Source organism: Dendrobates tinctorius, unplaced genomic scaffold (genome assembly GCF_039654945.1).
Source record: "Dendrobates tinctorius isolate UK_male_01 unplaced genomic scaffold, ASM3965494v1 ptg000129l, whole genome shotgun sequence".
Taxonomy (NCBI): Eukaryota; Metazoa; Chordata; class Amphibia; order Anura; family Dendrobatidae; genus Dendrobates; species Dendrobates tinctorius.
In genome coordinates, this window is record NW_027361797.1 from 37,017,456 (window position 1) to 37,043,657 (window position 26,202).

General features: G+C 46.0%; 1 protein-coding gene across 1 annotated transcript in view; it reads right to left on the reverse strand.

The window, feature by feature from the left end:
* The window catches only part of VPS35L (VPS35 endosomal protein sorting factor like), a 103,227-nt gene that overhangs the window by 17,232 nt on the left and 59,793 nt on the right, over window positions 1–26,202 (reverse strand). Inside the window, exons 22-28 of the mRNA XM_073542967.1 lie at window positions 25,454–25,534; window positions 14,445–14,508; window positions 11,658–11,756; window positions 10,668–10,745; window positions 9,828–9,942; window positions 950–1,089; window positions 402–567 (exon numbers count right to left, since the gene is read on the reverse strand). Of these exons, the coding sequence (XP_073399068.1) occupies window positions 402–567; window positions 950–1,089; window positions 9,828–9,942; window positions 10,668–10,745; window positions 11,658–11,756; window positions 14,445–14,508; window positions 25,454–25,534 (743 nt within the window). The remainder of the gene's footprint in view (window positions 1–401; window positions 568–949; window positions 1,090–9,827; window positions 9,943–10,667; window positions 10,746–11,657; window positions 11,757–14,444; window positions 14,509–25,453; window positions 25,535–26,202) is intronic.

Here is a 26,202-nt window from a genome sequence, read left to right on the forward strand (position 1 = left end):
GATTCCCAATCGGCGGAGGGACGCTGACGATCAGAGTCTATATAGGACGGGTGTAAAAAGATAACCCATGGAATTGGAAGGGTTACATTTCCGCTCAGCAATTAAATCATAAGATGTTTGCTCCACCCCCCGTTACGCAAAACTGTTGCAACTTTTCAAAACTTTTACTCCACTATTTTGGCGCAAAAGCTTTGATGAATCGGGGCCTTAGTGTCAGAAAAGAACATAATGCTTCTGATTACTGATTGGCTGCAGTACTCACGTGGCACAGTAATGTCACGTGAGCCCTGGGAGAATCGGTGCTGGCATTGCTGGAACATTGCCGGTACAGGAGGACAGTATAAGATGTTTTATAATATAATATTTTATGAAGCGGCCGGCATAGTAGTGGACAAGATCACCTTTGTCTATGTGATAGAGATAGCTCTCTTGACTTAAGGCAGCCAGTAAGTGCAGGACAATGGTGTAGATCCGGACTTTGTCATCGCTGTTGTCCTCCCACGTATAATCTTCAATCACATTTAAAAGACCCCGGACCAGGAAGAGGACGCCTTGTTCTGGGTGGTCCTGCAGATATAACCGTAGCGTTATTCAATAGGAAAATTTAAAAAATGCAATTTTGGGATTTTTTTTTCTCACATCTGGTGTTTTTTTCCTTTTCTTTTTTTTTTTTCAATATGCAGCATGATCTAAGTGTGGTCGTTTCTTTCATGGGTTTACTCTCGGTCACAAAAACGGGAAACATATCTAAATAATTATTAAAAAAAAAAATAGCCTCCCAAAAACCAACTACATGAAATTCATGGCATTATTTTACAAACCACAAAACAAAAAAAAAAACACCATAAAAAAAGTGACAACACAAAGTGCATTAAAGGTGGTTTTCCAGGAGTCGGTACCAGGCACAGCCGCCCAGTCTCTCAACCGGTAAAATGGAAGTGATACTCACAGGAACGACCAGCAATGTGGAGAAGAAGTTGCTGAGGAACTCGAAGAGAAAGATCTCAGAAGATCGCATCTTCCCGTCTATATTAATAGTCTTCGGCACCTCCGGAACAAGGCTGATGGCAGCTCTGAAGAAGGCGTCAGCTGCAGATGGAGACAAAAAGATGTAGAGAATACTACTGATAATTTTACCCGCAGATGCTAATGACCGCCTTCTTTTTCCTACCATTGCAACGCAACTTCTAAATCTCACCCACTCATCAAACCCCCGATTTCTGCTTCCTGAAACTGCAACTTAACGCCAAGTCTCCATCGGCTGAAGAAGAATCCTAGACCTCCTGGAAGAATTGCCTTCAATGAATTTTCAGCACTGCCAAGGAGTCCCTTTTTTTTCCGCGGAGACCAAAAGATACACCCTAAGGGGTAAGTTCCTCACCCTACTCCACCACTGTCCTCGCTCTGTCCATCAATTTTTCAAGAAAAAAAGGGATTTTTGTGTACTCACTGTAAAATCCTTTTCTCCGAGACGTTCATTGGGGGCACAGACCATGGCCTGTGTCCCCCAATGAGGCGAAGGAGAAATTAATGTTTGAAGCTTTTTATCAGCATTTACTAAGTATGGAATTCATTGATGTATGCAGATGCACTTGGCACTTTATCTGGGTATTTTTTGGAATAAGTGTCCAAAATAAAAACTTCTACTACTAGAATCCTAAAACCTGTGATCTATCAGTTTCTTCGAAACCTGAATGACACACAAAGTGACTGCAGATTTATTGGTTTTGACCGATCAACCCCTTTAAATGGATTTTTTGGTTTTGTTAAACCCCTCTCCACCAGCTGCAATTCTTTCCTCAACGTCCCCGGGACAAGCACCGAGTCTCCTCCGCTGCTCCCAGTGTCTGTTATTGTCTGCAGTGCTGACATCTCGACAGCGCTGCAGCCAATCAGTGAGCTCAGAGGCTAAGTGTGCACCACACGCGAGAAACGCGTCGGTTTTATCGTCCATTTGAGATCACTTTAATAGCTCAAGGCTGGATCAGCTATAAACCCTTGTTTTTCTACTAGTATGACCACTACTATAAAAGTTTAACGGGCCCAGACAATGCATATATAAAAAAAAAAAAAGACAAAAAACTAAACTCACATCTGGAAGCGGCATTGCTCCTCCGCATTGTGTCACCCGCTTCCCTTAGATTAACATCCGCCAGGAGGCATCACATGACACCTACAGCCGATCAACTGCAGCCTTCGCATTCCGCCTGAACAGTTTCTTCCTATGTGGAGGAGCGGCGCCTGTCTACGACAAGTAGTTTGCATAATTTGCGCACAACCATTATAAGGGGCTTATGGCTACTCGATGACATGCTGGGAATTATTTTTTTTTGTTAAGATTTATTAATAAAACCTCTGCCCTGTGCGCACTTTTGCCAACAAAGAGCTGATTATTGGGGTCCTGCTGCTTGAATCGCGGTGATTGGCAGCTATGGTCAAGGAAAGTGGCGATTAGTATTCATCCCCTCCCACCGCAGAAAATCATGAAACTAAAATCATTTCGGAAATCCGTGGTGCATGTAGCTGCTCAGGTCACACATCATTAGATATCAGATGGGCAGGAATAAGCCCGGCTTCTCTACCGCTGACTGCTCGGGTAGTCATCCGGAAAAATGTAAGACGCAACATAGCATCAGTCATTAACAAGGCTGCTCTACAAGTGGCGAACATATGTAAGAGCATGGACTGCGCAACGAGAGTAGTGTGCAGGCCAATGTATACCAGCATATATCGTACATGTGTATACAGAACCTGTCAAAAGTTTTGACACCTCTATTCATGCAACTGTTTTCCTTATTCTAATTGGAATGTGCACATTGTAAATTCAGACTTAAGGCAGCAAAATGATGAAAATACGGATACAAGGAGTACAAAAGACAAGTGAAACAAAGCCGAATGTGTGTTAAACCTTAGATGCCTCAGCGTCAAACCCCCCCTTTTACTCTAATGACATTGTTACACCCCCTTGGCATTCTCTCATACAGCTTCATTAGGTATCATCTGGAATTAAAGAGCAGGTATGTCTCGTCAAGGGTTCATTTGTGAAATCACCAGAATTCAGAAAGTGTTTGCAACCATCAGGTGTGTTTTGTAGCGGTAGTGTTGGTACACAGATCCAAAGTGTATTTAGGCTTAAGCCAAAATATGACAAAAAAACACTCAACTAAATAAAGAGAAATGACAGTCTATCATTACATTAAGACATGAAGGTCAGTCAATCCATAAAATTGCTAGAACATTGAAGGTATCCTCATGTGCAGTTATGAAAACGATCATTGGCTATGAAAAACTGGCTCTGATGAGACCTTCCACAAAGGAAGATAAAGAATTACCTCTGCTGCAGAGGATAAGTTCATCAGTTACCAGTCTCAGAAACTTAAAATTGACAGCATCTCCAATAACAACTTTCATAAATGATGCACAGACATCAAGTAGCAGAAGCATCTCAACATCAACGGTCCAAGAATACAAATTGTATGAAAAGAAGCTACTATTGAGGACTGAAAACAAGAAGAAGGTTGTTTGTGTTAACTAATGCAAGGACTGGACATTTGATAACTGGAAATCTGTACTGTGGCCTGATGAGTCAAAATTTGAGGTTTTTGGTACTAATTGGCCGTCCTTGTTAGATGCAAGAAAGGAGAGCAGATGGTTTCTACATGTGTGATGCCCACCGTGAAGCATGGAGGAGGTGATGTGTTGTTGTAGGGGTACTGTGATTTATTCCCAATTCAAGGCACACTTACCACCCAGTTTGGCTGCCACAGAATTCTGCAGGGACAGCTCATTCCATATGTTAATGGAACTGTCATTTGTTTTGCAGTAGGAAACTGATCCAAAACTCTCCTCCAGGCTATGTAAGGGCTATGTGACCAAAAAAGAGAAGGCTAGGGCGCTTCATCAAATGATATGTCCTCCACAATCACACAACCTCAACCCATTTGAGATAGTTTGGGATAAATTGAATGCTGATTGATGGCAAAACAGTGAAAAAGTGTTTGGCAACTCTGGAAACTCTTTCAAGACTGTTGGAAACCATTCCAGGTGACAACCTGATGAAGCCGCTTGAGTAAATGCAAAAGGGGTGTAAAGCTGTCCTCAGTGTAAAAAAGGGGCACTGTGAGAAATCTACAGTCATGGCCAAAAGTTTTGAGAATGGCACAAATATTAATTTTTACAAAGTCTACTGCTTCATTTTTTCTAATGGCAATTTGCATATACTCCCGAATGTTATAAAGAGTGATCAGCTTAACAGCAATTACTTGCAAAGTCAATATTTGCCTAGAAAATGAACTTTATCCCCCAAAACACATTTCAACATCATTGCAGCCCTGCCTTAAAAGGACCAGCTAACATCGTTTCAGTGATTGCTCCATTAACACAGGTGTGGGTGTTGATGAGGACAGGGCTGGAGATCAATCTGTCATGATTAAGTAAGAATGACACTACTGGACACTTTAAAAGGAGGCTGGTGCTTGGCATCATTGTTTCTCTTCTGTTAACCATGGTTATCTCTAAAGAAACACGTGCAGTCATCATTGCACTGCACAAAAATGGCCTAACAGGGAAGAGTATCGCAGCTAGAAAGATTGCACCTCAGTCAACAATCTATCGCATCATCAAGAACTTCAAGGAGAGATGTTCCCTTGTTGCCAAAAAAGCTCCAGGGCGCCCAAGAAAGACCAGCAAGCGCCAGGACCGTCTCTTAAAAGTGTTTCAGCTGCGGGATCGGGCTACCAGCAGTGCAGAGCTTGCTCAGGAATGGCAGCAGGCAGGTGTGAGTGCATCTGCACGCACTGTGAGTTGGAGACTCTTGGAGCAAGGCCTGGTCTCAAGGAGGGCAGCAAAGAAGCCACTTCTCTCCAGGAAAAACATCATGGACAGACTGATATTCTGCAAGAGGTACAGGGAGTGGACTGCTGAGGACTGGGGTAAAGTCATTTTCTCTGATGAATCCCCTTTTCGATTGTTTGGGACATCTGGAAAACGGCTTATTCGGAGAAGACCAGGTGAGCGCTACCACCAGTCTTGTCTCATGCCAACTGTCAAGCATCCTGAAACCATTCATGTGTGGGGTTGCTTCTCAGCCAAGGGAATGGGCTCTCTCTCAGTCTTGCCTAAAAACACAGCCATGAATAAAGAATGATACCAGAATGTCCTCCAAGAGCAACTTCCCAACCGTCCAAGAGCAATTTAGCGATCAACAAAGCCATTTTTCAACATGATGGAGCACCTTGCCATAAAGCAAAGGTGATAACTAAATGGCTCAGAGAACAAAACATAGAGATTTTGGGACCATGGCCTGGAAACTCCCCAGATCTTAATCCCATTGAGAACTTGTGGTCAATCATCAAGAGACGGGTGGACAAACAAAAACCTTAAAATTCAGACAAAATAAAAGCATTGATTTTGCAGGAATGGACTGCTATCAGTCAGGATTTGATCCAGAAGTTGATTGAGAACATGCCAGGGAGAATTGCTGAGGTCCTGAAGAAGAAGGGTCAACACTGCAAATATTGACTTGCTGCATTAACTCATTCTAACTGTCGATATAACCTTTTGTTACTCATAATATTGTTGCAATTATATTTCTGTATGTGATAAAAACATCTGACAAACACACATAAAAACCAGAGGCCAGCAGACCATGTGAAAATATAATATTTGTGTCATTCTGAAAACTTTTGGCCATGACTGTAGGGTCTAATACATATTCAGGTTAGTTCCACAAGTGTTTCTTTACTCCTTTGTCTCCATATCTGTCTCTTTGTGGTTCTGCTGCCTTCTGTCTGAATCTACAATGTGCAGATTCCAATAAGAACAAGAAAAAAAACTGCATGTATGTTTGACCAGTACCGTATGTACAGTGAATTGTTAATGTATGCAACCCCTTGGCTCTTTACCTATTTTGTTACATTACAACCTGTAATCCGATTTCTGTTTGATGCATCAGCACTAAATAGTCTAAATTGGTGAAGTGAAAAAAATTTAGGCACCAATTACATTTATGGGATCAAACAACTAAAAATTGGCATGTGCAAATGTATTCACCCCTTTTGCTATGAAGCCCCTAAAAATTTCTGGTCCATGCAATTATCTTCACAAGTAACAAGCTTAGTGAAAGGAAGTCCACCCAATCTAAGTGTCACATGTCGGTCGGTATTTACACTTTACCTTTTCTGAAAGGCCACAGAGGCTGTAGCACCATTAAGGAGGCATCACTTACCAAACACCATGAAGACCAAGGAGATCTCCAAACAAGTCAGGGACAAAGTTGTTGAGAGGAACAAGTCAGGGTTGGTTTATAACAAAAATCCCAATCTTTGATAATCCCCTGGAGCACCATCAAATCTATTATCATCAAATGGAAAGAACATAGTACCACAACAATCCTGCCTAGAGAGGGTCACCCACCAAAACTATCAGCCCAGGCAAGGAGGGCAGTAATCAGAGAGGCAGCACAGAGACCAAAGGTAGCCCTGAAGGAGCTGCAGAGTTCCCAAGCAGAGACTTGAGTATCTGTCCATACGATCACAATAAGCTGCACACTCCATAGAGGTGGCCTTTATGAAAGAGTGGGCAGAAAACAGTCTTTACTTACACAGAAAAATTGAAAGGCTTGTTTAGAGTTAGCCAAAAGACATCTAGCAGACTCCCCAAAAAGTATGGAGAAAGGTTCTTTAGTCAGACGAGACCAAAATTGAACTTTTTGGCCACCAAAGTAAACACTATGTCTGGCACCAAAGCAACACAGCTCATCACCCCAAGAACACCATCCCCACAGTGAAAAGTGGTGGCAACATCATGCTGTGGGGATGTTTTTCGGCAGCAGGGAGAGGGAAAATTGTCAGAGTTGAGAGGAAGATTGATGGTGTGAGCAAAATGTCAGTGATTTTAAACTGGGACGGAGGTTCACCTTCCAACAAGACAATGACCCAAAGCATACTGCCAAAGCAACACTCCAGTGGTTTAAGAGGAAAAGTGTAAATGTTTTGGAGTGGCCTAGTCAAAGCCCAGAACTTAATCCAACTGAGAATCTGTGGTCAGACTTGAAAATTGCTGTTTATCAGAGGAAACCATCTAACCTGAAGGAGCTGGAACAGTTTTGCCTTGAGGGATGGGCAATAATCCCAGTGGCAAGATGTGGAAAGCTCAGAGACTTATCTAAAGCGACTTGCAGCTGTAACTGCCACAAAAGGAGGCTCCACAAAGTACTGACTGTAGGGGGTGAATAGATAATACACACTGATGTTTTAAGTTATTCTGTCCTATTTGTTGTTTGCTACACAATAAAGAGAAAATAAAAATATTCACAGCTGTAGGCATGTTCTTTAAAACTCTCTTTAACGTCTCTCTCTAAAAAAAAAAAGTGAAATTCCAAGTTGTGAGGTAGGAAAACGCAAAAAAATGCCAAGTGGGGGGGGGGGGGTTTGCTGCAGATTTCACCCCACGTAAAGGGTGAAATAAGCGTGAAAATCCGCAGATAAACCTATGAATGAGTTCGGACTATTCTTTGTCCACTATGAATACTTGTTTGCTTCTGCAATCCTCGTCCTTATAAATACGGCTTCAGTATTTTGCCTGCTCCATAGGCATAAAATATTAGGATTAACACTAAATGTCCAGAATCCTTCCCAAGTATAGGTAACGAGGAGCAGAAATGGCGCCCAGCCGGAAGCGACAGCACATGGAGCGATGCTGCATCACCGCCCGGGTCATAAACCCTTCATATCTGACTTTGCAGCTTTTTTTTTTCTTTGTTCCTTTATAACAACCGGTTAAGAAAATTGCTCGGCTGTAAATTCTTTTGTCCGAGGCCGTCCGTAGCATCAGGTCCAAAACAAAGAGACCTGCTACAGTGGTGGACTTCCAAAACCCGGAGTCAGCTTCCTGCGTCAGCAGCTGGAACCTACTGGGGTGTGGAGAGCAAAATCCCCCCGGTGACCCACGAGAGTCAGTAATAAGCCCAGCGGGTCCGCTCACTGCTATTTATATGATAACGGCAATTTTGGGATTACCTATTCTTGATAAATCCTCTCTGCTGCTATTATAGGAAGTTTGTAAAAAGTGATAGAAAACTTTTCCTACTTTCCCAACTTCATATATATGGTATATCGGTATTCATCAGCTGCGGTCTCCAAACCGGCGGCGCTCAAGATATTGTGAAAATACAACAACTCCCATCATCATGCCAAAAGTCATAGTTCTGAAATTGCTGGGGCCCCATAAGCTGGAGAAAACATCACTGAGGAATAAAGGTGACAGTTACGGCTCTGTTCACACATGAAGTTGTCATTCCTTTGTAACGGATCCAGTATTAAAGAAAAAAAAATACACAAAACAGATTCGTTACCAATGGCAAACAGAAGCAAAATGGAAAACAAAATTTCCATGTGTGTAAAAAAAAAAAGGGAAACCCGGATCAGTTTAACTAGTTCAGGACCGTGCCATTTCCCCCCGATTTTCATAGTACATGCGCTTTTAACGACTCTAAAAATTCAGATAAAATAATTTTTGCCCCTTTCTTTCATGATACACAGGGCTACATTTTTATGTCATTTTCACACACTTTTTATTTTTTGGAATTAGAGAGGAAATACGTGTCTATTTTTTAACACAAAAGACTGCTGAAATGAATTTCAAATTTTGTTCATATTTCTGTAATAATTATTTTTATATATCGGAAAAGTTTTTTTTTAATCTATGTTCATTTGTTTATTTCACATATTGCGCCCTTTCCTCCATAAGGTCATGAAAAAATTTCTGAGAGGGGGCAAAATTTCAACAACTAAATATAGAATTTTTTTTACAGGATTTCCCCTGTAACTGAGGCTGGTATATTAGCCCCAGTTACAGTGGAAATTCAGCCTTTTGGTTGCATAGCATAGCTAACTTGGTCTCCTAAAACGCAACATCTCCTGCTCCCTACACCCAATGTTTATGACCACTGGGTCCAGAGCAGATAGCGCTTCCTGACAGTGGCTCCATACTCCCACAGCTACACAATCGTGTGCAACTGCTCCATTATACAGTGACCTTACAGAACGTCGCTTCAGAACAGAAATAACAAGTGGATATGTGAACAGAGCCCAACACACTCAGGACTGAGATTTTTGCTTTGAATGACAGGAAACAGTAGGAAACAGAAGATTGTGCTCTATGGGCATAAAAGTCTCAATCTCCTCTATCCGGCCTAAAGCTTCAGACTTGGATATATAAATTTCCATAACTTGGAAACTAAAGGTTCGGTCTGATTTACAGATTCGCATAAAGTCACTGCTGCGCTCTCACTTCTTCTACTTGTCCCAAGGTTCAGGCTGTCGGACCAACCTTTGACAAGCGGAAGTGGTAAGAGCTCAGCAGGCCAACAGCGCCCCCTAACTGTTATACCGCATGAGCCATGCAGCCAGTGTCATACGAGCGAGAGAGATCCAACCCCCCCTTCGCCATCCCTGGAACGTCGGAACACTTTTTTTTTTTTACAGCTCATTGCCTTGGACACCTTGAGCCGAACCTGGCTGAGATTATAAAGGTAACAGTTCGCTTCAGCAATTCTGGCCAGCATCAAAACAGTGCTTACAAGCTCAATCAAATTAAGCTTGCAAGCGCAGAGCATATTCTGTGGTCTAACAGCGGTGGTCGGTCTCCAAGGCGATGAGGTGTAAACATAACAAAAGTGTTGATATCGCAAGAACGGCTGAAAATTTTAGTAAGCAGTAAATTGCAAAATTGCTTGGATCGACCAGGTCCATCTGACAGTGTCCATCTATGAAGATGGGACATAATCCTTTTAGTAATATGTTGGAATGCACCTGTCCTGTACTTACCTTGGGAAAGGCATTGGTTTGCAAGAGCCACTTGGCCAGAATGCAGGTACAGGTTGAGTCGGGTGAAGATGCTGGTCAGGGAAGGAATGGTGATAAAACAGAAGGCAACGCACGCCTGGAACAAACAAGGAACATGAGACTTGTATGACAGCTTTCATAGTGAAAGAAATAGGATGTATAAGTTTACAGATATAAAAAATAATACAAATTACTTGATTTAAAAAGTAAATCAAGTATACACACAGATACATCCAAACTTCTCCTTCCAGAGTTTCACTGTAATATTTCATTTCAATAGTGAATTAGGAATAGGAATTGTCCGCTACTATAAAAGTTAGCCTGGATGGGCCCAGGACAATGGAAGGATGAAAAAACAACTGTGCTTTACTCACCCTCCTCAGGTCCAGTGTTGAGTTTCCGCCATTGCTCCTGGTGTCTGTAATTGTTGGCAGCGCTGACGTCATGTTGACAGAGGTGCAGCTGATAAGCGAGCTCAGTGGTTCTGTCCGAGATAACGGCACAAGCTGCTCGGAGCAGCTCAGCCCCTGATTGGCTGCAGTGCTGTCTACGGGACGTCAGTATTGCAGACAATAACAGATACTGGACGTAGCGGCGGAGACTCCTTGGTGGACCTAGGGAGGGTGAGTAAAGCGAAACTTTAACAAAAATACAAACTGCACCAGGGGAAGTTTTTTTTCTGGAACCGGAACAGCCCTGTTAGATTAGTTTATACAGTAGTGGACAAACACTTTAAAAATTAAAGAAATTATTTATAAATATTGTGAACACTTTAACAATCCTAATCCATAATTATGGGGGGAAAAGTGACATCCCACTTACCCTGACAAACGAGGCCGTCTTTCTTGAGTGATTCCCTTTCATCACCTTCTTGGTTTCCATGGCCAAATTGTTGACACTCTGAAGAAACAACAAAGTGACTATTAAATGCAGATCTTATTTATTAGAGTCATTTCTGATCAGCCGAAATCTTTGCCAAGAAATACAGTGATTTCTATAGATCTTTCAAGAGGAGACTGTCTCCACTGTCACCGACTAATGTACAGGAGAACTCTATATGGCCGATGTCATTCATAGGATATATCGAGTCTGACAGCTCTGGGCGGCTGCTGCAGCCTACTGCTGATTATGGAGGTTGTGGGGCTTGTAGGGTCCACAGTGGCAAGAGCGAGAAAGCTGGTGAGAGCAAGAGCGCAAAAGACAGAGCGAGAGCGCAAGTGACGGAGCGAGAGCGCAAGTGACGGAGCGAGAGCGCAAGTGACGGAGCGAGAGCGCAAGTGACGGAGCGAGAGCGCAAGTGACGGAGCGAGAGCGCAAGTGACGGAGCGAGCGAGAGCGCAAGTGACGGAGCGAGCGAGAGAGAAGAGAGCGAGAGAAGAAAGCTGGAGAGAGGGAGCAAGAGAGTGAGAAAGCGAGCGAGAGCGATGGAACGAGCGTGACAGAATGAGAGAGCGTGACAGAACGAGAGCGCGACAGAACGAGAAACTGTGAGACAGCGAGCAACGGCGCGAGAGAGCGAGAAACTGTGAGACAGCGAGCAACGGCGTGAGAGAGCAAGCAACGGAGCGAGAAAGTGAGCAACGGCGTGAGAGAGCGAGCAGGCGAGAGACAGAATGGGAAACAAAACAAGAGAACGCCACAATGATGATCTGGAAATACATGGAGGTGCATTATTAGTATACAGCGGGGAGAGCAGTATGTCAGGAGCGCTGCAGGCGATCCTCAGGAGTACTGAGTAATATGTAACATACACAGAGCGCTATGTGCGGCGTCACTTTACAGCAGAGACATCCCCTCCTGGACACAACTCACATGGATTAGATGGACAAGAACCGGCTCCAGATTGCAGAATAGCGCTCTGGCCTCCACATAAAAACTGAGCTGTTGTTCAAAGTCACGCCCGAAGGAGACCTGAGAATTACACAGAGAGTCAGCGGCCGGTCTGGTGTAACGCCATCACCTGTGACAGCGCCTACAGTAAAGCACACTGCAATTCTGCATCACTTAAAAGAGGAAATAAACTTTTTTTTTTCTTTTCTTTAATAATTTTCTCCAGCATGTAAAGTTATGAAACTTTGCAAATCACTTTATTACTGGATTTTTTTTTTTATTTCCTGTAAAAAAAAAAAAAAAAAAATTGCTTGAAAGTATCTTCCAAACCCCGGCTTTCCCGAAGTCTATTTCTCTGCCTTCAGCTGCATGGATATCAGAATATATTCATTTGGAGTACAGAAGATGGCAGTGAAAGTGTCAGCTCAGCACCGGGGTCTCACAAACTGCGGGGAGAAGCTGCTCCAGGAGATTGTTGTGATCAGCAGAACACTCAGGTGCTGACCCATCACTGCCATCATCTGTACTCCACACAACTACGTTCTTCTATCAATGCAGCTGACATATAAACTGGGGGAAAAAAAATCAGGGTTTTAGAAGCCACTTATATACTTTTTTTTTTACAGGAATGAAGACGAATTGTCTAATAAAGTGATCTGCAAAGTTTCATGACTTTCCATGCTGGACAAGATTATATAAAACAACAATGAAAGTTGTGTTATGTTAAGTAAATCTTGTAGGATGGTCTCTTAAAGCTGACATGGTCTTCATATCCCCAATGTTTCTGTGGTCCCAAGCATCACTAATTTCCCATAAGCCCCGGGGTTACTACTGGAAGACAATAGCAAATCCTATAGGCATGGGAACTTGTATAGTAAGACATAGCGCCACCTACTGACACAACGCTGAAATGCAGCATATTAAATATTTCACCTGCACATCCTGCTCTGGTGTACTTGTACTGTCTATGCTCTGCAGGGGAAATACACTGCTTAAAAAAAATAAAGGGAACACTAAAATACACATTCTATATATCACTGAATGAAATATTCCAGTTGCAGATCATTATTCATTACATAGTGGAATGCTTTGAGAAGAATACAACATAAAAATGATCAATGTAAATCAAAATTAATATCCCATGGAGGTCTGGATTTGGAATGATACTCAAAATCAAAGTGGAAAATCAAATTACAGGCTGATCCAACTTCAGTGGAAATGCCTCATGACAAGGAAATGATGCTCAGTACTGTGTGTGGCTTCCACGTGCCTGTTTGACCTTCCTATGACACCTGGGCATGGTCCTGATGAGGCGGATGTTCTCCTGAGGAATCTCCTCCCAGACCTGGACTAAAGCATCCGCCAACTCCTGGACAGTCTGTGGTGCAATATGGCGTTGGTGAATGGAACAAGACACAATGTCCCAGATGTGCTCTATTTGATTCAGGTCTGAGGAACGGGCGTGGCAGTCCATAGCTGCCAATGCCTTCATCATGCAGGAACTGCTGACACACTTCAGCCACATGAGGCATAGCACTGTCATGCATCAGAAGGAACCCAGGGTCCACTGCACAGTCTCACAATGGGTCAGAGGATTTCATCCCGGCACCTAATGACAGTCAAGGTACCTCTGGCTAATACATGGAGGGCTGGGCGGCCCTCCAAAGAAATGCCTCCCCACAACATAACTGACGAACCAATCATGCGGATGTTGCCCAGAACATTCTCCACAGCATGTCCAGACTCTGTCATGTCTGTCACGTGTTCAGTGTGAACCTGCTCTCATCCCTGAAGAGCACAGGGCGCCAATGTCGAATCTGCCAATTTTGGAGTTGTCTGGCAAATGCCAAACGTCCTGCACGGTGTTGAGCTGTAAGCACAAGACCCACTTGTTGACGTCGGGCCCTCATACCACCCTCATGGAGTCTGTTTCTGACAGTTTGAGCAGACACATGGATGTTAATGACCTGCTGGAGGTCATTTTGCAGGGCTCTGGCACTGCTTTTCCTCCGTGCACAAAGGAGGAGGTTGCGGTCCTGCTGCTGGGTTGTTGCCTTCCTACGGCCCCCTCCACAACTCCTGGAGTACTGCCCTAATTCCTGGTATCTGCTCCATGTTCTGGACACTGTGCTGACAGACACAGCTACCCTTCTTTGCCACAGCTCGCATTGATGTGCCATTCTGGATGAGCTGCATTACCTGAGCAACTTCTGTGGGTTGTAGGGGTTGTCTTGCTAATTGCCTATCATTTCTACATGTTGTCTGTTCCATTTGCACAACAGCAGGATAAATTGATTCACAATCAGTGTTGCTTCATAACTGGACAGGTTGATTTCACAGACGTGTGATTGACTTAGAGTTACATTGTGTTGTTTAAGTGTTCCCTATATTATTTTGAGTGGTGTGTATATAGCTGGCCATATACTTATAAAAAACAACACATCAGTGGTCTTGCTAGATCGACCTGTGCAAGTAAAACGTGGAAGTCATGCATTTGAATAGTTGCCATGTATTACTAAATGCAGCTTACCCACTCAATAACATATTCACCAAGGGTATAAAAGGCAAACTTTAAGACACAAAGAAAAATAACCATCTTACACTATAAGAGAGGATAAAATCTTTCCAGAACTGTAAAAGAGTTTTCAAGAATATAAACGCACTTGGCAAAAAAATCAGTGATTTCTTCTATGTGGAATGCAAATAATAAAAAGCTATAGGAAAGCATTAGTCGTCCATGTACATGATGAGATGCAGGAATCTGCCTACCATTCTGATGAATCCATTAATGAGGTGAGCCAGCATCCTCTTCTCATCCTCCAGAGTCAGAGCACTGCGAAGAGAGAACTGTAAGTGCCATACTTAAAGATTGCTCTCTGGTGGAAGCAAGATATACATGATTGATCAGTGGTGGTCCAACTGCTAGGATCTGCACCAATCGGCAGAACAGCACACTTTTCTCACTATAAGAATGGAGCGGCAGTACACATGCTGGATCGCTACTCCGTACATTCTCTATGGGGCAGCTGAGGGCTGCGCTCGGCCTTATCTGGAAGCCCTACTGAGAATAGATGGAGTGGCGGTCATGCATCTGACTTGCCGCGCTATTTTATAATGTGGACAGAAATTACCCGATTTGCCAATCGATGCAGGTTCCTTGTGATGAGACACCAACCTATCAGCCGGTTATCATCTGTCCAACCCCTTTAACCCCTTCACGACCTTTGACGCCACGTAGGCGTCATGAAAAGTCGTGCCAGAACGACCCATGACGCCTATGTGGCGTCATGACTTTAAAGCCCCCCTGCGGGTCGGGTGACCTAGGTCACTGAAAGGTCACCCGACCGCAGATACAGGGGGCTTTGTTCTTTGCCACAGGGGGCGTGGCTTCGCCCCCACGTGGTTACGATCGCTCTGATTGGCTGTTTCACTTTTAACAGCCAATCAGAGCGATAGTAATATTTCATCAATGAAAATTGATGAAATGTTACAATCCAGCCATGGCTGATGCTGCTGTAGCATCGGACATGGCTGGAGACACCGATTCCACCCCCCCACCGGCGATCGCCCCCCCCCCCCCCCGCAACTGAATGACAGCGGCGATCTGCCCCCCTCCCATTCCCTCTGCTCCCCGCCAGCTTCCGATAACCCCCTCACCCCCTCTCACCTCACCCGGCACCTTCTAAGTCCCCCTGTCGCTCCCGGTGTCCGGCGGGTCCAGTTCATGGGCGCCGCCATTTTGGAAAATGGCGGGCGCATGCGCAGTGCGCCCGCCCGAATCTGCCGGCTGCAGATTCCATTCTTTCATTTTGATCACTCTCACAGTGATCAAAATGAAAGAAAAAGTAAATAAACCCCCCGATTATCACCCCCATAGGTAGGCACAACTAATAAAGTAAAGAAAATATTTTTATTTTTATTTTTCCATTCGGGTTAGGATTAGGGTTGAAAAGAGGGTTAGGGTTAGGGTTGGAAAGAGGGTTAGGGTTGGAAAGAGGGTTAGGGTTGGAAAGAGGGTTAGGGTTAGGGTTGGAAAGAGGGTTAGGGTTGGAAAGAGGGTTAGGGTTGGAAAGAGGGTTAGGGTTGGAAAGAGGGTTAGGGTTGGAAAGAGGGTTAGGGTTGGAAAGAGGGTTAGGGTTGGAAAGAGGGTTAGGGTTGAATTAGGGTTAGGGTTGGAATTAGGGTTGGAATTAGGTTTAGGGTTGGAATTAGGGTTAGCGTTGGAATTAGGGTTAGGCTTGTGGTTAGGGATGTGTTAGGGTTAGGGCTGTGGTTAGGGGTGTGTTGGGGTTAGGGTTGGAGTTAGAATTGAGGGGTTTCCACTGTTTAGGCACATCAGGGGGTCTCCAAACGCGACATGGTGCAACCATTGATTCCAGCCAATTTTGCGTTGAAAAGTCAAAGTCAAACGGTGCACCCTCCCTTCCAAGCCCTGACATGTGCCCAAACAGTGGTTTACCCCAACATATGGGGTATCAGCGTACTCAGGAAAAATTGCACAACAACTTTTGGGGACCACTTTCTCGTGTTACCCTTGGGAAAATAAAAAATTGGGGGCTAAAAAATTATTTTTGTGGAAAAAAATGATTTTTTCATTTTCACGTCTCTGCATTATAAACTTCTGTGAAGCACTTGGGGGTTCAAAGTGCTCACAACACATCTTACATACGTTCCTTGGAAGGTCTAGTTTCCAAAATGGGGTCACTTGTGGGGGGTTTCCACTGTTTAGGCACATCAGAGGCTCTGCAAACGTAATGACGACCGCAGACTATTCCATCAAAGTCTGCATTTCAAAACGTCACTACTTCCATTCCGAGCCCTGACGTGTGCCCAAACAATGGTTCCCCCCAACATATGGGGTACCAGCGTACTCAGGACAAACTGGACAACAACTTTTGGAGTCCAATTTCTCCTGTTACCCTTGTGAAAATAAAAAATTGCGAGCTAAAAAATCATTTTTTGAGGGAAAAAAAATTATTTTTTATTTTAATGGCTCTGCGTTATAATCTTCTGTGAAGCACTTGGGGGTTCAGTGTGCTCACCACACATCTAGGCAACTTCCTTATGGGGTCTAGTTTCCAAAATGGGGTCACTTGTGGGGGGTTTCCACAGTTTAGGTACATCAAGGGCTCTGCAAATGTAACATGATGCCCGCAGACCATGCCATCAAAGTCAGCATTTCAAAATGTCACTACTTCCCTTCCGAGCCCTGACGTGTGCCCAAACAGTGGTTCCCCCCCCACATATGGGGTACCAGCGTACTCAGGACAAACTGTACAACAACGTTTGGGGTCTAATTCATCCTGTTACTCTTGTGAAAAAAAATTGCGGGCTAAAAATCTTTTTTTTTTTTTTAGGAAAAAAAAATGATTTTTTATTTTCACGGCTCTGCATTATAAACTTATGTGAAGCACTTGGGGGTTCAAGGTGCTCACCACACATCTAGAAAAGTTCCTTGGGGGGTATAGTTTCCAAAATGAGGTCACATGCGGGGGGTTTCTACTGTTTAGGCACACAGGGGCTCTGCAAATGTAACATGACGCCCGCAGACCATGCCATCAAAGTCAGCATTTCAAAATGTCACTACCTCCCTGCTGAGCCCCGACGTGTGCCCAAACAGTGGTCCCCCCCCGACATATGGGGTACCAGTGTACTCAGGACTAACTGTACAACAAATTTTGTTGTCCAATTTATCCTGGTACCCCTGTGAAAATAAAAAATTGCGGTCTAAAAATATTTTTTTTAAGAAAAAAAAATATTTTTTATTTTCACGGCTCTACGTTATAAACTTCTGTGAAGCACCTGGGGGTTCAAAGTGCTCACTATGCATCTAGATAAGTTCCTTAGGGGGTCTAGTTTCCATAATGGGGTCATTTGTGGGGGAGCTCCAAAGTTTAGGCACACAGGGGCTCTCCAAACACGACATGGTGTCCTCTAACAATTGGAGCTAATTTTCATTTCAAAAAGTCAAATGGCACTCCTTCCCTTCTGAGCCCTGCCGTGCGCCCAAACAGTGGTTCCCCCCACATATGGGGTACCAGCGTACTCAGGACAAACTGGACAACAACTTTTGTGGTCCAATTTCTCCTGTTACCCTTGTGAAAATAAAAAATAGCGTGCTAAAAAATCATTTTTAAGGAAAAAAAATTATATTTTATTTTCACGGCTCTACGTTATAAACTTCTGTGAAGCACCTGGGGGTTCAAAGTGCTCACTATGCATCTAGATAAGTTCCTTAAGGGGTCTAGTTTCCAAAATGGTATCACTTGTGGGGGAGCTCCAATGTTTAGGCACACAGGGGCACTCCAAACGCGACATGGTGTCCGATAACGATTGGAGCGAATTTTCCATTCAAAAAGTCAAATGGTGCTCCTTCCCTTCCAGACCCTGCTGTACGCCCAAACAGTGGTTTATTACCACATATGAGGTATCGGTGTACTCAGGAGAAATTGTCCAACAAATTTTAGGATCCATTTTATCCTGTTGCCCACGTGAAAATGAAAAAACTGAGGCTAAAAGATAATTTTTGTGAAAAAAAAGTACTTTTTTTTTTACGGATCAATTTGTGAAGCACCTGGGGGTTCAAAGTGATCACTATGCATCTAGATAAGTTTCTTGGGGGGTCTAGTTTCCAAAATGGGGTCACTTGTGGGGAAGCTCCAGTGCTTAGGCGCACAGCGACTCTCCAAACGCGACATGGCAAGCGCTAAATATTCCAGCATATTTTCCATTCAAAAAGTCAAATGTGCTCCTTCCCTTCCGAGCCCTGCCGTGCGCCCAAACAGTGGTTTATGACCACATATGAGGTATCGGTGTACTCAGGAGAAATTGCCCAACAAATTTTAGGATCCATTTTATCCTGTAGCCCGTGTGAAAATGAAAAAAATTAATGATAAAAGAAAATTTGTGGTGCAAAAAACAGGATTTTTTGGTTGCTTACCGTAAAATCTGTTTCTCGGAGCCTTCATTGGGGGACACAGAGACCATGGGGGTGTATGCTGCTGCCACTAGGAGGCTGACACTATGCAAAAAAAGGTTAGCTCCTCCTCCACAGTGTACATCCCACCGACCGGCAGGGATTTCCTCAGTTAGTGAGAAAGCAGTAGGAGAAGTAACAGAATAGATTGAAAACAGAACAAACAACTCAACTGTAACCATTCAACCAAAGTAAGAACAGGAGCTGTAGAACATGGGAGGGTGCTGTGTCCCCCAATGAAGGCTCCGAGAAACAGATTTTACGGTAAGCAACCAAAAAAATCCTGTTTTCTCGTTCGCCTTATTGGGGGACACAGAGACCATGGGACGTCCAAAAGCAGTCCCTGGGGTGGGAAACAAACTTCCATCAGGCCAGCGGACTCACCACCGCGGCCTGCAGAATCCTTCTACCTAGGCTGGCGTCCGCCGAAGCATAGGTGTGGACTCTGTAGAATTTCACAAACGTGTGAACCGATGACCATGTTGCAGCTTTGCAAAGCTGCAGCGCGGAAGCTCTGTGGCGTACCGCCCAGGAGGCACCCACCGCCCGAGTAGAGTGGGCCCTGATCCCCGGAGGGGCTCCGCGACGCTTAACTCGGTAGGCTTCCAAAATTGCCGATCTGATCCAGCGAGCAATAGTGGCCTTTGACGCTGGGAGACCTTTCCGCGCCCCATCTGGAATAATGAAAAGAGACTCTGTCTTTCGCAAGGAAGCCGTCCTAGACAGATAGACTCTTATTGTCCTAACCAGGTCCAGCTTGTTCAAAGACCGCTCTCGGGGATGAGTTGGACTCGGACAGAAGGACGGTAGCACGATATCCTCATTGAGGTGAAACGAGGACACCACCTTCGGAAGGAAGGAGGGCGGAGGCCGCAGAACTACCTTATCCTGGTGAAGCACCAGAAAGGGAGAGCGGCAAGAAAGAGCTGCCAATTCCGACACGCGCCGGACGGAGGTGATGGCCACCAGAAAGGCCACCTTCCAAGAAAGGAGAGAAAGGGAAACTTCCCTGAGAGGTTCAAAGGGAGAACCTTGCAGAACCTCAAGAACCAGATTAAGATCCCATGGATCCACGGGCGCCCTGTACGGCGGAACCGTGTGAGCCACGCCCTGAAGAAAGGTCTTGACTTGAGGACAGGAAGTCAACGTTCTCTGAAACAAAATGGACAGCTCCGAAACTTGCCCCTTCAAGGAACTGAGGGCAAGCCCCGCTTCCAATCCTGCCTGGAGAAAGGCTAGGACTGAAGGGAGCGAAAAGTACATGGGCGCGATGTCATTGGTCTCACACCAAGTGAAATAGGCCTTCCAAGTACGGTAGTAGATCTTGGAAGATGATGGCTTTCTGGCTCGGATCATGGTCTGAATTACTTGGTCGGAAAATCCAGCTCGTTTCAAAACCTCGGTCTCAACAGCCAGGCCGTTAAATTGAGCGGCCGAGAATTGGGGTGGCAAATCGGACCTTGGGACAGCAGATCTGCTCTGTCCGGAAGCTTCCAGGGAGCGTCCGCGAGAAGATTGACAATGTCCGCGAACCAAGACCTTCTGGGCCAATTCGGGGAGATGAGAATGACTGGAATTCCTTCTGCCTTGATCTTCTTCAACAGCTTGGGTAGAAGAGGCAGAGGAGGGAACAGGTAGGGAAGATCGAACTGGGACCAAGGAACGGCCAGGGCGTCGGCGCCCACTGCCAGAGGGTCCCGAGACCTGGACACGAATTGCGGGACTTTCCTGTTGAGGCGAGACGCCATGAGATCTACATCCGGGGTTCCCCACCGAAGGCAGAGCAGATGAAACACCTCCGGATGTAGGGACCACTCTCCCGCCGCGAGACCCTCGCGGCTGCGAAAATCGGCGGCCCAGTTGTCTACGCCGGGGATGTGGACCGCGGAAATTGTCGGAACGGAAATCTCCGCCCAAAGAAGAATTTTGGACACCTCCGCCAGGGCTGAGACACTCCGTGTTCCCCCTTGGCGGTTGACATATGCCACTGCTGTGGCATTGTCTGTCTGAACCCGAACAGGCAGTCCCTTGAGAAGCCTCTCCCAGTGAACGAGAGCCAGATGGATCGCTCGAATCTCTAGAACGTTGATCGGTAGTGCTGATTCCCGATCCGACAATCGACCCTGAACAGTGTGGTTGCGGAACACTGCACCCCAGCCGAGGAGACTGGCATCTGTGGTTACTATCTGCCAGTGAATGGGAAGGAAGGATCGACCCGATAGGATGAGAGGTGACGTCAACCACCAGTTGAGAGACCGCTTGATCCGGCATGAAAGATGGACAGGGCGATCCAGGTACAGAGGCGACCTGTTCCATCTCGACAGAATGGCCTGCTGGAGAGGTCTGGCGTGAAATTGGGCAAAGGGAACCGCCTCTATCGCCGCCACCATCTTTCCCAGGACCCTCATGGCTGTACGGAGGGACGGGGATCGTGTGATCTGCAGCGATCGTACCTCCTGCTGCAGGGAAAGGATCTTCTCTTGAGGGAGAAAGACCCTTGACCGGTGAGTGTCGAACAGTAGGCCTAGAAAGACCAGACGTTGGGTAGGAACCAGGCAGGACTTTCTCCTGTTGACGATCCACCCGAAATTGGAAAGAGTGTCCAGGACGATTAACAAACTTTGGTGAGCCTGTTGAAATGAGGGAGCTTTGATCAGAATATCGTCGAGGTACGGAAAAAGAACGAGACCTCTGACTCTCAACAAAGCCATCAACGCAGCCATGATCTTCATGAAGACTCTGGGAGCGGTGGCGAGACCGAAGGGCAGTGCGACGAATTGGTAATGGTGCTGCCGAATCGCAAAACGCAGAAACTTCTGATGTCCGGAGAAGATTGGAACATGTAAATAGGCATCTTGGATGTCTATTGAGCACATGAATTCCTGCTCCTCCATGGAAGCGATGACCGAGCGAAGCGACTCCATTCGGAAGTGGCGAAGGCGGACTCTCTTGTTGAGCCGCTTGAGATCCAAGATGGGACGAACTGCGCCGTCTTTTTTCGGCACTACAAACAGGTTCGAATAAAACCCTGTGAAGCGCTCCGATTCGGGAACGGGCACAATCACTCCGGAACTGAGAAGAGAGGCGATAGCCGTAGAGAACCCCGGGATCAAGGCTGGATCTTTTGGAGGCCGGGATTCGAAGAAACGATCCCGTGGAAGAGAGACGAACTCTATCTTGTATCCTGAGGATACGACCTCCCTGACCCAAGCGTCCTCTACGGAGGCCAGCCAAACGTCTCTGAAGAAAAGAAGTCGACCTCCCAATTGGAAGGGCCCCTTGGACTGAGGGAGGAGTGAACTCGTGCCTCCGGTGGCGTCCTTAATAATCTGGTCCAATTGGGACCCAAAAAGGCGCACCCCTTGAAAAGGCAGGTTAGTGAGGGACTTTTTAGAAGACAAGTCCGCTTGCCAGGCCTTTAGCCAAATAGTATGTCGAATTGCAACTACATTGCTTGACGCCTGAACTGCGCAGGATGCTGCATCCAAAGAAGCGGAAAGAAGATAGTCCCCCGCATGGGAGATCTGATTGGCGAGATCGGCCAAATGCTCCGGTTGCGCTTTATCTAGGATGCCCTGATGGAGGTCGTCTGCCCACGAGGCTATGGCCTTTGCTGCCCAGGATGAAGCAAAGATTGGACATACCGCCGCTGAAGCCGCTTCGAAAGCAGACTTTGCCAGGGATTCTATAATCCTGTCATTAGAATCTTTTAGGGACGCCACGCCTGAAAGCGGGAGAACCGTGTTATTGGAAAGCCTGGACACGGGCGGATCCACCGAGGGAGAAGCAGACCAGTTGTCCGTGAGCTCCTTAGCAAACGGATAGAGTACGCCGAGACGCTTCCCTCTTTGAAAGCGTCTGGTCGGGTCTTCTCTTTCCCTGGTAAAAATCTTTCCAAACTCGGAATGGAAAGGTAATACCCTGGAGGGAGTTTCTGCCCGTCTGAAGGAAACCTCCTGATCTGAGGATTTCCCAGGGGATTCAGCAATATCGAAGGTATGATGGATCGCTGCAATGAGGTTCTGCACTGTGACCTTCATGTTCGCATCCTGGTCTGAATCCAGCTCTAAAAACCCCTCAGATGACCTGTCCGAAAACACTTCACCTGACTCGGGAGAGGAGGCCCGAGAGGGAGGTTGCTGAGACGGGCTATGCGGTGAGATGGGGCTAGGAGAGGATTCCGGCTGGGGATCTCGCCTGGGTCGTTTGCGACTAACGCTGGCTGAATCAGATGGAATCTCTTGGGACCTGCTGGGCCCTGCCGAAGTGTCCAGGGGCAACTTATCCAGAACGGCAACTAGGGATTGAGACACCTTGGTGAGGTCTGCCACTGATTGAGATAGAGAGGAGGCCCAGCCAGGCATGGGGGGTTCACTCTCACCTGGGGCCGTAGATGGCTCCTGGGCGGCGTCCGACTGAATTGGATTGCTACAATCCAGACAGAGGGGAGAGGACTGACCTGAGGGAAGTTTGCGATTGCACGAAGAACATGCAAAGAACTTGACTAGGGTGCAGGGGAGGGCGATAGAGCGGGTACGATCAGATTTAGAGTTAGACATAATGAAAACCAGAGGTAGTGCCGGAAGGTTGGGGGACAGAAGGCGGAGAAGGGTCAGTCTGCAGTGCAGAGCTACTCACGGACAAGTGTCCCCAAATGCGATGCTCCTCGACCTGCCTGCGGATGCAGGTCAGAGTGAAGTCCGGCTGGCCGACCAAATGAAGGCTTGCAGAACTGCACAGGCTGCTGGATATCCGGAGATGTGCGTCCGGCTGACAGGCTGTGAAGATGGCGCCTTCCTGTAGAGAAGCGAGCGTCCAGGAGAAGGGGAAGGGCGGAGCTCGCCGCAGGGTTACCCAATCGATGCCCTCTGGCCATAACAGGCTGTGGAAAGGCGGGGGGAGGGCCTGGGGAGAGCGGGAGAAAAGCCTGCTTAGAAGAAAGGGGCGGGGGGCGTGGCCGCGATGCTGCGGTAGGCCCGAACAGAAGCCGGGGCCTAAATTAGTTGTGGCAGCCGCCTGTCAGCAGGGGGTCGGCGCGGAGGTCGGGACAAGGACGCCGCGGCCGGAAGCCGCTTCCCAGCATGGAAGAAGGGGAGGGAGAGGCCCTGTGCTCCCTGTCCCCAGAAAGGGGGGAGGGAAGGGGAAGAGCAGAGGGCAGCAATATAAGGAGGATGATGTGCCCGTAGGGTGGCTGCGGAGAACCACAGCGCCCGCATCCCTGTGCCAATGAAAAGGACCCCCTGTCCGTCGGAAATGGGCAGCCAGGTAAAATAAAAAAGGCCATACTCACCCATCCCCGATCCATTACCTGGATTGAAGAGCTCCTGTGTCTCCTCCAACCGACAGGCTCTGGTAGGCGAGTGGGTGGGAGACTGGCGACAAGGACCCCTGGAGTCGCTGGCACGTCTTGGTGTCGGCGTCCGTCTGGGCTGCTGGTCCTGTCGCGGAGAACTGCAAGGATACGGGGTGGCAATACACGCCGTACTCGCAGACTCCATGTGGGAGTACAGATGTAACTGTTCACTCTGTATCCCTCCGTAGAACCTGTAAAGGAACGACGCACGACGAGGTAGATAGGGGTCTAATGAAAGACCCGTGTCCACCTCCTACTGACACTAAGCTAAACTGAGGAAATCCCTGCCGGTCGGTGGGGTGTACACTGCGGAGGAGGAGCTAACCTTTTTTTGCATAGTGTCAGCCTCCTAGTGGCAGCAGCATACACCCATGGTCTCTGTGTCCCCCAATAAGGCGAACGAGAAAATAAAATGTCCATTTTTTCCTTCCACGTTGCTTTAGTTCCTGTGAAACACCTGAAGGGTTAATAATCTCCTAGAATGTAGTTTTGAGTAGCTTGAGGGGTGCAGTTTTTAGAATGGTGTCACTTTTGGGTATTTTCTGCCATATAGACCCCTCAAAGTGACTTCAAATGTGAGGTGGTCCCTAAAAAAAATGGTTTTGTAAATATTGTTGTAAAAATGAGAAATCGCTGGTCAACTTTTAACCCTTATAACTTCCTAACAAAAAAAAAATTGTTTCCAAAATTGTGCTGATGTTAAGTAGACATATGGGAAATGTTATTTAGTAACTATTTTGTGTCACATCACTCTCTGGTTTAGCAGAATAAAAATTCAAAATTTGAAAATTGCGAAATTTTCAAAATTTTCGCCAAATTTCTGTTTTTTTCACAAATAAACGCAAAAATTATCGACCTAAGTTTACCACTAACATGAAGCCCAATATGTCATGAAAAAAGAATCTCAGACTCGCTAAGATGCGTTGAAGCGTTCCAGAGTTATTACCTCATAAAGGGACACTGGTCAGAATTGCAAAAAATGGCCAGGTCATTAAGGTCAAAATAGGCTGGGTCATGAAGGGGTTAATAAATAATGACATATAATTGGGGAACCATGTATAAAATACATATGCTTTTATTATTGTAATAGCATTTCTGTCGCTAACACCATAGAACGTATCAAGCAGATAGAATGTTAGGGCGTTAAATGAATTTTTTCAGTCCATTGGCCCAAACCATCAATCACTGTGATTGGCTGCAGCAGCCACGTAATGTCAATGTGACATCTCTGTTGCAACCATATGGACAAAGACTGGGAGAAGCAGAGGAGAACCGGCGGTTGAGTTACATACTTTAGGTACTCGAAGCCTATAGACTTAAAAAAAAATAAACATGGAAAATCCCTTTAAGTATTTTTTTTCCCTAAAAAAAAGCGTTCAATGGTTTACAATATAATAGCGATCATTGAAGTGAAGCTCAAAACAATCTGCAATGGAAGGAAAGTCTTACTTCACGGAGTCATGCATGGTCTTACAGACATGGAGCAGAGCGTTCAGTATGACCGGATCCTTGGTCACCTCCTGCTGATGTCTACGGACAAAAGACAAATCGTATAGAAATGTAGAGGAGGAAACTAAGCCGTATTCAGCGCTATCATATTTTTTTTCAACTAAAAACTTGCAGTCTAAGTTTAAAGGGGTACTTTCAAAATAGGAAATCCAATCCTGATCGCTGGGGGTCCCACTGATCCCGAGAATTGGGGCTCTTCAGAATGAATGGAGCAGTGGTCGATCGTGCCCACCTCCGCTCCATTCATTCCCTATGGGACCACCTGAGATAGCCAAGAGCTTCATTCGGCACTCCCATAGGAATCAATGGAGCGGTGGTGCACATCGCTCCATCACACAGGGCTCCACAAAGCACTTTTTTTTTTCAGATTAGTCAGAACCCCAGCGATCAGGAGTTTATTGCCTATCCAAGGATAGTGGCCAGTTTCCTTTCTTGAGACTAGGGCTTGTCCAGCCTTAGGCTACAAGTCTGAATACTCTAATCGCGCAGACTGCACAATGTGAGGATTCTCCAGTCTTGGGAGCAGTCGGCGCACACTGCAAGTATGCGATCTGCATATATGCAGTCACGTGCTGAATAGATGTGCGCGGCTTTACTCAACGCAAGCGTACTGAGCGAGGCCGCACACATAGACTGATTGGAAGTGTGAAAATCGCATACTTTCGGTCAGACACCCGCCACTGGAGAAT